Source organism: Vulpes lagopus, chromosome 2 (genome assembly GCF_018345385.1).
Source record: "Vulpes lagopus strain Blue_001 chromosome 2, ASM1834538v1, whole genome shotgun sequence".
NCBI lineage: Eukaryota > Metazoa > Chordata > Mammalia > Carnivora > Canidae > Vulpes > Vulpes lagopus.
Genome location: NC_054825.1, coordinates 52400517 through 52412892, shown reverse-complemented (window position 1 = coordinate 52412892; position 12376 = coordinate 52400517). Strand labels below are relative to the sequence as shown.

General features: G+C 47.3%; 1 protein-coding gene and 1 pseudogene across 2 annotated transcripts in view; one reads left to right on the top strand and one right to left on the bottom strand.

Moving 5' to 3' along the window:
* Nucleotides 1-12376, top strand: part of ANKDD1A (ankyrin repeat and death domain containing 1A) — a 44949-nt gene that overhangs the window by 9231 nt on the left and 23342 nt on the right. For both annotated transcript variants that reach the window (XM_041730158.1, XM_041730168.1), the window contains exons 4-6: nucleotides 654-752; nucleotides 6755-6859; nucleotides 7562-7660. In XM_041730158.1, the coding sequence (XP_041586092.1) occupies nucleotides 654-752; nucleotides 6755-6859; nucleotides 7562-7660 (303 nt within the window). The remainder of the gene's footprint in view (nucleotides 1-653; nucleotides 753-6754; nucleotides 6860-7561; nucleotides 7661-12376) is intronic.
* LOC121484559 lies at nucleotides 9930-10834 on the bottom strand (annotated as a pseudogene).

Here is a 12376-nt window from a genome sequence, read left to right as displayed (position 1 = left end):
CTGAGCCACCCAGGCATCCCAAGATTTTTATTTATTTATTCATGAGAGACACACAGGAGAAGCAGAGACATAGGCAGAGGGAGAAGCAGGCTCCAGGCAGGGAGCCTGATGCAGGACTGGATCCCAGGACCTGGGGATCACAACCTGAGCCAAAGGCAGACGCTCAACTGAGCCACCCAGGTGTCCCTGTGTCTCTATTTTATTTATTTATTTTTCCCTGTGCCTCTATTTTAAAATTTTATTTAGCAAAAACAAAAGGTTGTGATAGTGTTTCAGCCTCTATTTTAAAAAATGCCATGGAGGGGTGCTTGGGTGGCTCAGTTGGTTAAGCATCTGCCTTTGACTCAGGTCATGACCTCGGGGTCTTGGGATGGAGCCCCATGTTGGCCACTCTGCTCAGCGAGGAGTCAGCTTCTCTCTCTCCTTCTGCCCCTTACCCCCCACTTGTGCTCTCTCAAATAAATAAAATCTTAAAAATATATAAAAATTTAAAAACGCCATGGTTTTCACATTCCTAGAGTTTGGTGCTCCCTGGCCTGAGTGGCATGCATGGTCCCTTATGTTTGTATGATTTTCATCAGAGACCTGGGCTCATGTGGCACAGTGACACCTGCTTACGTTCACTCACCTCCTCCCCGTGTCCTCTCCCCCAGTTTGGTATGAATGCGCTCCTCCTGTCTGCCTGGTTTGGCCACTTGCGGATCCTCCAGATCCTGGTCAACTCTGGGGCCAAGATCCACTGTGAGAACAAGGTAAGGCCTCAGCTGGCAGCCCCCTTGCTCCCCGAGTCCCTGCCCTCCTTTGCTCCCCTGCCCCTGCTGCACTGGTCTGCCCCCCGCACCCCTTCCCAACATGGCTCTGCTGTCCTGGCTTGCCCCTGCCTTCTGAGAACCCTCCGGAAGCCCCAGCTGAGCTCAGCCCTGTGAGGGTGGGATGCTTGTAATTTCCACTGGGCCTGGGAGAAGTACTGGGGTGGCTCTCTTTAACAGCATTAAAAGCCTCTTTCTTCTAGTGCCCCGACCCTTTACCCCTTTACCACTATGCCTGCATAGAGACAGTCCCTAGGCCTCAGGTCAGCCTCCTTAATCACACAGGAGGAATCAAAGTAACACCTTTAGAAGGTGGTTAGGAAGATTTAATGAGAGGCTGGGCCCTGCCTCCGTTGTGGTGTGGTGGGGTGGAAGGAGCAAAGTTCTGGTTACCAACCCTGGGAACTTGGGCAAATTACTTAAGCATCTTGAGCCTCAGTTTTCACCTTGGAAAGTGGGGATGCTAGTACCTCTGAGCCGAGGGAGAAGCTCAGTGCTGTGTGTAAAGTACCTGGCTCAGCACCTGGCACAGTAGGGAGCCTGGCTGCTCATTGGTGTGCTCTGTGGTCTGAGGGAGGAGGCCCCAGGGAGTCAGAGTGTCAGGGATCTCGACATTGGTGTCTTACCATTTAGGGGGTCAGTGGTCCTAATGAAAGTGCAGACATTTCTGGACCAGATGCTGTCAGCCAGGGATTCTCAATGTGGGTCCTTAGAGAGAATTTAGGGTGAGGAATAAAAAGAACATTTCTGTTTTCATTAACTTCTAACTTCTCACTTTCATCAACTTAAAAAATTGAACATTTTTTTTCAATGATGAATGAACGCAAGAGTGGAAATGGCATGGTCTCTGGAGGCTACAGCTGGGAAGTCACATGATACCACTTCTGCCATATTCTGTTGCTGGCTTCAGGAGATGGAGAATATTGGATTCTCCCCCTTGAAGAGAAAAGAGGACAATCCTATTGCTTTGGCTGTTTCCAGGGGCGGGAGGAGTGGTTGTGGCCATCTTTGAAAGGAGACCATCCAACTACCTTTCTATCCCTTGTTCAGGATCCTTCCTAGAAGTCTCCATCTCCCTTGCAGAGGAGCCTTGAGCCAAGCCATGGCTAGGCCACAGTTGGTTTAGCCCTGGAGCTTTCTTTTTCTCTGCTATTCACTTGGCTCTACTTTGCCAGGCACTGGTGATATCTAGAGTTTTTTTTTTTTTTTTAAGATTTTATTTATTAATGAGAGATACAGAGAGAATGAGAGAGAGAGACAGAGACAGAGACACAGGCAGAGGGAGAAGCAGGCCCCACACAGGGAGCCCGATGTGGGACTGGATCCCAGGTCTCCAGGATCAGGCCCTGGGCTAAAAGCGGCGCTAAACCGCTGAGCCACCCGGGCTGCCCGATATCTAGAGTTTTACTAAACTATAGGCTGTATTAGAATTTCAGCAATTTTCCCATTAATATCCCCCAAAGTAGTTGGTCACCTTGTCTCTCCTTAGTCTCCTCTGATCTTATGACAGTTTCTCAGTCTTGACTTGTTTTTCACAACCTTGACACTTTTGAGGAGTACTGTTGGGCATTTTGTAGAATGTCCTTCAATTTGAGCTCCTTTGATATTTTTCTCATGATTAAATTGGGGTTATGGAATTTGGGAAAGAAAACCAGAGATTCACTGCCTCCTCTCAGGGGTCATAGGACACTGTCCAATGACAGTGAAAACTAAGTGCAGGCTGAGGTGGGTTTATTTTTATTAATTAATTAATTTGTTTGAGAGAGAGAGATTGAGGGCATGAGCTGGGGTGGGGGAGCTGGGAGCAGAGGGAGAGGGAGGAACAGATTCCCTGCTGAGCAGGGAGCCTGACTCAGGGCTGAATACCAGGACTCTGAGATCATGACTTGAGCCAAAGACAGACCTTTGGGGGGTTTGTTGTTGTTGTTGTTGTTGTTGTGTTAAACATTTTAATTAATTAATTTTATTTAAATTCAATTTGCCAACAAATAGTATAACACCCAGTGCTCATCTCATCAAGTGCCCTCCTTAGTGCCCATCACCCAGTTACCCCATTCCCCCAACCACCTCCCCTTCCTCAGCAATTTGTTTCCCAGAGTTAGGAGTCTGTCATGGTTTGCTCCCTCTCTAATTTTTCTCACTTAGTTTCCCTCCTTTCCCTTATAATCCCTTTCACTATTTCTTTACTCCACACATGAATGAAACTATATGATGATTGTCCTTCTCTGATTGACTTATTTCACTCAGCACAATACCCTCCAGTTCTATCCACATGGAAGCAAATGGTGGGTATTTGTCTTTTCTGATGGCTGAGTAATATTCTATTCTTTATCCATTCATCTGTGGAAGGACATAGTGGCTCCTTCCACAGTTTGGCTATTGTGGACTTTGCTGCTATAAACGTTGGGGTGCAGGTGTCCTGGCGTTTCACTACATCAGTATCTTTGGGTAAATACACAGTATTGCAATTGCTGGGTCATAGGATAGCTCTATTTTTAACTTCTTGAGGAACCTCCACACTGTTTTCCAGAGTGGCCGCACCAGTTTTCATTCCTACCAACAATGCACCAAAGATAAACGTTTAACTGACTGAGTCACCCAGGTGCCCCTGAGGTAGATTTAGTTTCATGCCCTGGGGCAGGTCACTGGGGCAGCCTCTATTTTGTAGATCTCGATATAAGAATTAACTTTATCAATACCAATATGGCCTGTCACTGGTGGCGTTACCTTGATCCAATTCTTTTTTTTTCTTTTTAAGATTTTATTTATTTATTCATGAGACACAGAGAGAGAGAGAGAGAGAGAGAGAGGCAGAGACACAGGCAAAGAGAGAAGCAGGCTCCCTGCAGGAAGCCTGATGTGGGACTCAATCCCAGGACCTTGGGATCATGTCCTGAGCTGAAGTCAGCTGCTCAACCACTGAGCCACCCAGGCGTTCCTACCTTGATCCAATACTGATACCAGTTCTGATGTGTGTGTTTTTTCCTTATCACCAAGCAATTAGTTAAATTTTCCATGGACACTAACTGGGTATTCCACACATTTAACTCAATTCTAACACTATCTGCCTGGAGAGAGCACCAGATACCACTGGTTAAGGGCTCAGTCTCACAAGGCCTCCCCACTTCAGAAGCCAGTCCCAAATCCAGGCTGTTACCTAGACTTTTCACCAACTGGCTATGAATAAGAGGTTCCCACAACCTCCTCCTTGGGTTTGGTTAATTTGCTAGAGCGGCTCACAGAACTTACTAGATCACAAATTTATTACAAAAGATATTAAAGGACACAAATCAAATAGCCAGATGAAGAGACACATAGGATGAGGCCCCAAACAAAGGAACTTTTGAGCTTGTGGAGTGTGGGACCTGGCACGTGGACACGTTCTTGTTCACCAACCTGAAAGTTCTTCCGACCCTGTCCATTTGCATTCTTATGATGCTTCATTTCATAGACAGGATAGATTAAATCCTCGATCTTTGGGGATTGACTCAACCTCCAGCCTCTCTCCCCTCCCTGGAGGTCAGGGGGTGGGACGGAAAATTCTAATCCTCTAATCAAGTTGGTTTCCCAGGCAACCAACCCCCATCTCTAGGTTACCTTAGGCTTCCCTTGTCACCAAATTAACATAACAATAGACACTTTAATCACTCTATACACTTAGAAAATTCCAAGCATTTCAGGAGCTCTATGCCCAAAACGGGACGATGACCAAATACACATTTCTTTTACTTTTTTTTCTTTTTAAAGATTTCATTTATTTATTCATGAGAGACTCGGAGAGAGGCAGAGGGAGAAGTAGGTTCCCTGCGAGGAGCCTGATATAGGACTGGATCCCAAGACCCCGGGATCATGACCTGAGCTAAAGGCAGGTGCTCAACCACTGAGCCATCCAGGTGCCCCTCAAATACATATTTCTTATAATAAACCATAAGCTCACTCTCGATCACATGGTTAAAGCGGGTGTCGGCCAGGTTTCTCCACCATAATGGTAGCATTTTTTGCTTTCCCTATGCTATTGTTAGAAGCTCTTTGTGGTTTTAATTTGCATTTCAATACTAATGGGGCGGCCCCGGTGGCGCAGCGGTTTAGCACCGCCTGCAGCCCGGGGTGTGATCCTGGAGACCTGGGATCGAGTCCCACCTCGGGCTCCCTGCATGGAGCCTGCTTCTCCCTCTGCCTGTGTCTCTGCCTCTCTCTCTCTCTGTGTCTCTATGAATAAATAAATAAAAACATTTTAAAAAGTACTGACTAATGATGTTAGATAATCTTTTCATGTGCTTATTTGCCATCCATGTATCTTCTTTGCGTCAAAATGATTTTTTAATTGGGTTGTTTAATATCTCATTGATGAGCTTTGAGAGTTCTTTGTAAATTTTGGAAGCATTTCAAAATAAATTACAGACATCACTATACTTCTAAATACTTCAGCATGCATAACATTAACTAGAATTTCTTTACTCACGATGAAATACACAAATCTTAAGTTTATATTCGCTGAGACTTGACAAATTTTACTCTAGTGTAATCCAAACCACTGTCCAGATGTACAACATCATGATTTTTATGACCATCAATGGTTGCAACCTAGTTGAAAAACAGTGCTCCAAACAATCTAGCTATAATGCAAGGCCTTGGTAGAAGCTCTAGGCTACAAACATAGGATTTGTAAACCTCCCTCACTTAAATATTGCTTGTGGGGCCAAGAGACCTTCTTCCTGCCTACCCTTCTCCCGACTCTGGCCACTCCCCTCTGTTAAAGAACAAAATTCAAGTGAGTAAATTTAAAGATCCAATTGGCTTTATTCAATGATTCATGAATTGGGCAGCATCCCATGTAGCAAATAGGAGCTCTGGGGAGCTGTACAAGATGAAAGACTTTTATAGGCAAAAGGAAGTGGGGTAAGGAAGTTATTCTAGCAAAAAGTGGATTATTTTAGGCAAAATCACTTTCCTTTGGGGACCAGCGGGGGGTGGTGGCGTCTGTCAGGTGGACCTCTTCCCTAGTGTTTACCAGGAAATTCCAGACTCACTGGTTCAGAGTACTTATTTGAGAGAGGCTGCAGCTGCAATTTGTCTGGTATTAAGTCTCTGTTTTGGGGATGCCTGGGTGGTTCAGTGGTTGAGCATTTACCTCCGGCTCAGGTCATGATCTGGGGGTCCTGGGATTGAGTCCCACATCAGGATCCCCTCAGGGAGCCTGCTTCTCCCTCTGCCTATATCTCTGCCTCTCTCTGTGTCTCTAATGAATAAATAAATAAAATCTTTAAAAAAAAAAAAAAGAGTTTCAGTTTGGTGATGTGGGTGGACCTTAGCACAAGTGAATCCATTGTGGATCTATTTGCTTTTTAACACATCCTAGTTCCTGCAGACCCCATCAGTTCTCAGTCCTCCCCAGAAGGTTAGGAGGTGACCTCCTAGAGACAGATACTGGGCCCTTAGTCACCTTGTTTCTCATTTGGGGCTGTATCAAGGCAAGCAGTGGTTACAACCTTATAACAGTGTATTGATGGGGGGGGTGTATATTCTGGGGACTGTTACTGCTATACAGCCTCACCTTACATCCTGAGTTGTTTTTCAGCGCATAAAAAAACTTCCTGTAAGTGATGCTGTACAACCCCCCTCAGTCACCCACTGAGGTAGTCACAGGTTACTTTGACTTGGAGAAAAATAGAGGCTCATGGAGGTACAGATAACTTGGTCAAGACCACACTGAATTGCTCATAAATGCTGGAGCTGGGATTTGAACTCTGGCATCCTTACTCCCACCAGTCCCTGTGAAGCTGAGTAGGCACCTCCCCAGGGGGCCCATCTCCATTTATGTGCTGTGTTGTTTCCATGGCAAAGCTGTGTTCTGGGTTGCAAACACTCACCATTTGGGGGACAGTCAGTGTGTGAGAAACAACCTCCCTTCATAGAGATAGGGACCACCCTGGTCTTGTTTCCAGGACGGCTTCACCTTACTTCACTGTGCGGCTCAAAAAGGCCACGTGCCGGTGCTGGCATTCATAATGGAGGATCTGGAGGATGTGCCCCTGGATCGTGCTGACAAGGTGAGAGTGGCCTCAAGGCTGTTTGTCCTTCCCGTTGGGTTTGGGGTTCCTAGGGCTACTCCTGCCCATTCCTTGAATGCATCCTTTGAGCTAGTACTGACTGGACCCCACCTTAGGGAACTGCTGGTCTAGAAGGGGTAATAGGGCACAAATGAGCAGGACACAGGAAGGAAATGGTCTGTTCCCCCAGAGAGGTGCTGATAAGGACTAACCAGACAGAGCCACTCCTTTCTGCCTCCTAAAGGAGGTGGCAGTTAGTGAATGAACTGAATTTTGTTGGTAAGATTACAAAGCAGGGAGGTTTTGTAAATAGAAAGGAGAACATTGTTAGAGCTTTAGAGGTGGAAAGGGGCCCTTTGCATGTGAGTTCAGAAGGACTGGAATTTTGGGAGCGAGAGCCAGAGGGTTGGTGGGAGCCCCTCATGGGAATCTCCACCGACTTCAAGTCTCAGAAATCTGTCCTTTATTCAGTAGGCAGCAAGGAGCCACAGAAGGATTTCAGTGGGGTAGGGACCCCACATAGTAGGTCTTGCTGGAAAGTTGGGTCTGGGCTTTCTAGGTAAGGTGTGTAGAATGAGGGGGCCAGGGAGGGTTCTGGGGCAGGAGAGGCCCCTGCAAGCCCTGAGTGGTTGGCTAGGTGGGCAGGGTGGGCATGCCTGCTACAGGGTGCAGAAGGGTCACTTTCTTCCACTCCCCGGGCAGCTGGGAAGGACAGCGTTTCACCGGGCTGCTGAGCATGGGCAGCTGGATGCTCTGGACTTCCTTGTGGGCTCTGGCTGTGACCACAGTGTGAAAGACAAGGTACTGTCACTGGGTCCCAGGGGAGGTCCAAGCTCTGGGCTCCTGACCAGGGTGGGTGCTGGCAGCTTACCTGTGCCTACTTTTGACTCCAGCATGCTGGAGGGCCAGTGGCTCAAGAACCAGAGTGTCCGATGTTCACCCAGCAGCGATTTTTCGAGCACACGCTATGGGCCCAGTCCATGGTGCCCATGAGGAGCACAACAATATCTAAGACACAGTTTTTCACTCAAGGAATCCGAGCTGCAACCCTAGTAGAAGGCTGTGATCAGATATGGGGAGCCAGGATGGCAAATCTATCAGCTGGTGGTGCGGCCTGGGATGGGTTTGAGCAGGAGTGTCATGCCCCTGGGGCTGTCTATTGTTGGGGGTGAGGGGAAGAGTCAGGGGGTGGTGGTAGCAAGCCTGCTGGTTATTTACTTTCTTTGTCATTTAGTCATCTACTATGGTTACGGTAAAAATAGGAGGTAAAAATAGGATGAGAGCCCAGAGGAGGGAGCAGTTCATTCAGGGTGGAGAGTTTACAAGCAGGATATCACTAATCTGAGGAAGAGGAGGGCTGGGCCTAAGGGGACTGCCCTGTAAATGATTCATGTCCCTGAGCCTTGTGAATGTGAGCCAAGTATGTTGCAGCAAATTCTAAACAGTGCTTCCAATAAAGGGACAAACTGCATTATTAATCTTCTGATTAATACACTAGGTCAGGATAGAGTTCTACTTATAAGCTAGGGACAGGGTCACAGATAAATGTACCACAGAGTCTTAGAATTGGAAGTGTCCTGCCTTGAGCACCTGTTCAACATTTCTCATTTTATAGTTGCGGAAACTGAGGTCCAAAGAGGGGGATGCTTTAGCCAAGGTCACAACAGCAAGATAAAAGTTGAGCCTGGTTGGAACCAGCAGCCCGATGCCCAGCCCTGGGTTGCTCCCTCTCTTTAAGTTGCCTCCTGGACACTAAGCTCTGGGGGTTTGCACCGAATCCAGTTGTGCACATTCATCCTTTTGGTCCTGCGGATCAGATCAGGTTGATTGCCTTCATTCTGGAAACATGGGCCAAGCAGGTCATGCTCTGAGCTAGGCTGTGAGCCAGGAACTGGGAGTACAGAGAGGAGTAAAGGACAGCCCCTGCCAGGACGCATCTACCTAGAAGTTAAAAACATGATCATGTTCAGGGGGCCAGGATGGTAGGAGCACCAAAACTGGAAAACAAGCAAAGCCCAATTTTGATGAGCTTACCCAGAATCTTGTAGTCAGAAATTCTAGAAAGAAGCTTTTAAAATTGCATGCCCCTCTTGACACCTACATGGCTTGGTCGGTTAAGTGTCTGCCTTTGGCTTAGGTCATAATCGCAAGGTCCTGGGATCAAGCCCTGCATTGGGCTCCCTGCTCAGCAGGGAGTCTGCTTCTGCCTCTTCCCTCCACTCATGATGTCTCTCTCTCTCTCTTTCTTAAATGGATTTTTAAAAATCTTTTTAAAAAATTGCATGCCCCTTTAAGTTTTGTATTTGCAGCTGAAAAGTGTTTTCACTTTGAATTTCATTGGGTGGGAGGCGTAGTAATATGCTTTTCAAGGCTCTGGGCCACTGAAGGTCTGACTCCTGCTAGGACCCCACAGCCTGCTAAGATGGACCTGTGAGAATCCATGACAACACAGGGCATGCCACAGGTGTTATGATGTCAGGGAGGCTTTGAGAGCCCAGAGGGAGTGATTAAGTCCATTGGGAACATTGAGGAGCTGCTGACAAGGCATCCCAGAAGTGGAGAGGCTGGACATCCTCACAGGAGGAGAGGAGAGGACACTGTGCCCAATGCTATGGCCTCCTTTTGCCCGGTTCTCCTGCCTCGGAAATCCCTGCCCTGCTCAGATAGAGTGAGAATGCTCTGTTAGGGGGTCTGTGTCATCTGCACCTTCAAAGAGCAAGATGTGGATATTTATTTACTTAAAGATTTTATGTATTTATTTGAGAGAGAGAGAGAGAGAACCAGCATGAAGGGCAGAGGGAGGGCAGCCCTGGTGGCGCAGCGGTTTAGCGCCGCCTGCAGCCCAGGGAGTGATCCTGGAGGCCTGGGATCGAGTCCCATGTCAGGCTTTCTGTATGGTGCCTGCTTCTCCCTCTGCCTGTGTCTCTGCCTCTCTCTCCGTGTCTCTATGAATAAATAAATAAAATCTTTTAAAAAAGGGGGGGGAGCAGAGGGAGCTGGACAAGCTGACTCCCCACTGAGCAGGGAGTTCTATGCAGGCAGGGCTCAATCCCAGGACCCTGGGAACATGACCTGAGCCCAAGGCAGATGCTTAACTCACTGAGCCACCTGGGGCCCTTCCCAGAAGAAAAACAAAACCTGTCCGCCTCCCCCATCTCCGCAGCCCTGCTACCTCGGGGTAGGTATTGGGCCCTCATGGTTTACCACTTCCTTTGTTTCCTTGAATGCAGACTTCACACCATGGCTACCTCCCCACAGCCTGGTCCTTGCTTGCAGTTGTTAGGCAGCTGTGCACACATCTGCAGAGAGAGTGGGAAAGGAGCTAGCAAAGCTGTTGAGGGTACATTTTGTTGTTGTCATTGAGGGGATCATTTTATTTTATTTTATTTTTTAAACATAACCTCAAGATTTTATTGTCTTCATAACAAAATATGAAGCTTAGAACTGGATCATTTGGCCCTTTCTCTTCTTATCTCCTCTTAGTTCAAAATGCTTGCATCTCTTAATGGTCAGCATTCTCTTAGATCTGCAGTTGGGCTCAACACATTCAAGCCTCAGCACAATCTTCTTTGTAGTTTTAGGCTTTTTTCAGAAAATTGGCTTTGTCTGCCCACCTTAGCCACTCTGCTTCCTGTCATAATGCTGCTTTCCCTGGACAGAAAGAGAATCTTTGCTTTTCTTGTACTGTGTCACTTTGTGGGGTTGGTGCTTGCCACACTTCTTGCAGAAAGTCCAGCAGGTTTTAGGAATGTTGGCTATGTTTGTGAGAGTGCTATCGGGACAGAAAGAAGGGGTTTGTTTTAAACTTAACTTTTATTTATTAACACAAGATGGTAATGATCATAGAAGAAATATAAATGTTTCCTCTTTTATCCCATAGGATATAGTTGTTTTATGTATGGATGGATTATCATGAGGTATGTCTATAACTGCTTTAAGTACTGCTTTGGTATCAGAATATGTTCACCCCCTCATGGGGCCCTGAAGACTTCTGGCCTAATGTGAATGTCTTGATTCCTTCCTTAAGAAGGTACTGAGACAGGCCAGGGCAGAGGAAAAGACCTTGAGCTAGAAGCCCCCGCAACTGGTGTAGCTAAATCTGTCCTGGAGACCTTCTGGGTATGATGATCGCTAAAGCTGGCCTTCTGATGATTTTGCAGGTTCCCTCAGGAGCCCCTGCTCTGGTTCTCCACGTGTGGTTCTTCCTTAGGGACATACTTCTCTGGCTGGCCCCTTCCAGCTCTCTTCCTCTTGTCCTCATCATCCACTTGTCCTTTGCAGAAAGTCCCTCCCTTTTTTTTAAGATTTATTTTAAGAGGGGAGAGGGAAGGACAGAGGGAGAGGGAAGGAAACAGACTCCCTGCCAAGCTCAGAGCCAGACATGGACCCTGGGATCATGACCTGAGCTGAAATCAAGAGTTGGACGCTTAACCCACTGAGCCACCCAGGCACCCCTGCAGAAATATCCCTTTAAGGACAACCCCACCAGGCTGCCCTTTGGCAAGAGCCTCTTCTGATACAAAGAACAGTGTGCCCTTTTGCCACACCCAGTGGAGCCACCTCTCTTGGCTCTGTCACTGTCACTTTTAGACTTCTCAAGTGTGAGATAACTACCAGCGCTATGGCTCTCAAGTTCCAGGAGACACACGTCAGTCTCTCCATCAAGTATTCACTCATTGAACAAATATTTTATTGAATGTCTGCCATGTGCCGCAGGCCCTATTCTAGGCACTTGGGGAAACATCTGAGAACCAAATAGACAGAAATCCCTGCCCTTTGGGTGTTTGTGTTCTAGCAGGAAGAGTCAGACAATAAACAATAAGCATAGTGTACAAGCAAATTATAGTGTTAGGTTATCAATGCTTCAGGAGAAGAGGGAAAGAAAAATGGAGCAGGATCAGGGGGTCAGGAGAACAAGGGTGGGAGTTGCAGTTTTATTTTATTTTATTTTTTAAAAAAGATTTTATGTATTTATTTGAGAGAGAGTGAGAGCAGTAGTCCAAGTCAGGGGAGGGGCAGAAGGAGAGGGAGAAGCAGACTTCCCGCTGAGCAGGGCTTGATCCCAGGACCCTGAGATCATGACCTAAGGTGAAGGCAGATGCTTAATTGACTGAGCCACCCAGGCATCCTGGAGTTGCAGTTTTTGAATAGTGTGGTCAGCGTGGCCACACTATTCAGTGTGAAGCTACCATCTTGAACGGGGCCACACGGCTGGCTGCCTGCGCATAATCTGAGTGCAGAGAGTCCTTGGAGCTGTGGCCTTGAGCAGGGGGAGGGATGGATCTAGGATGGCTCAAGGAGGGACTGGCTTTAGACAGGGGCATTGAAAGTAGGGATTTTTCCCCCCAAGTATTGTGTCTGTCTTCAAGTATAAGGAGAGACTAGGACTTGGCACTTCGAAGTGCCCCTGGTTATATAGTTTGGGGCCCACTTCTCAGTTGCAGGGAGACATTGGCCCAGTGTTCAGGGCTGTAGATTTTCAGACCTGCTCCGTGACTCTAGATGTGTCACTTCCCC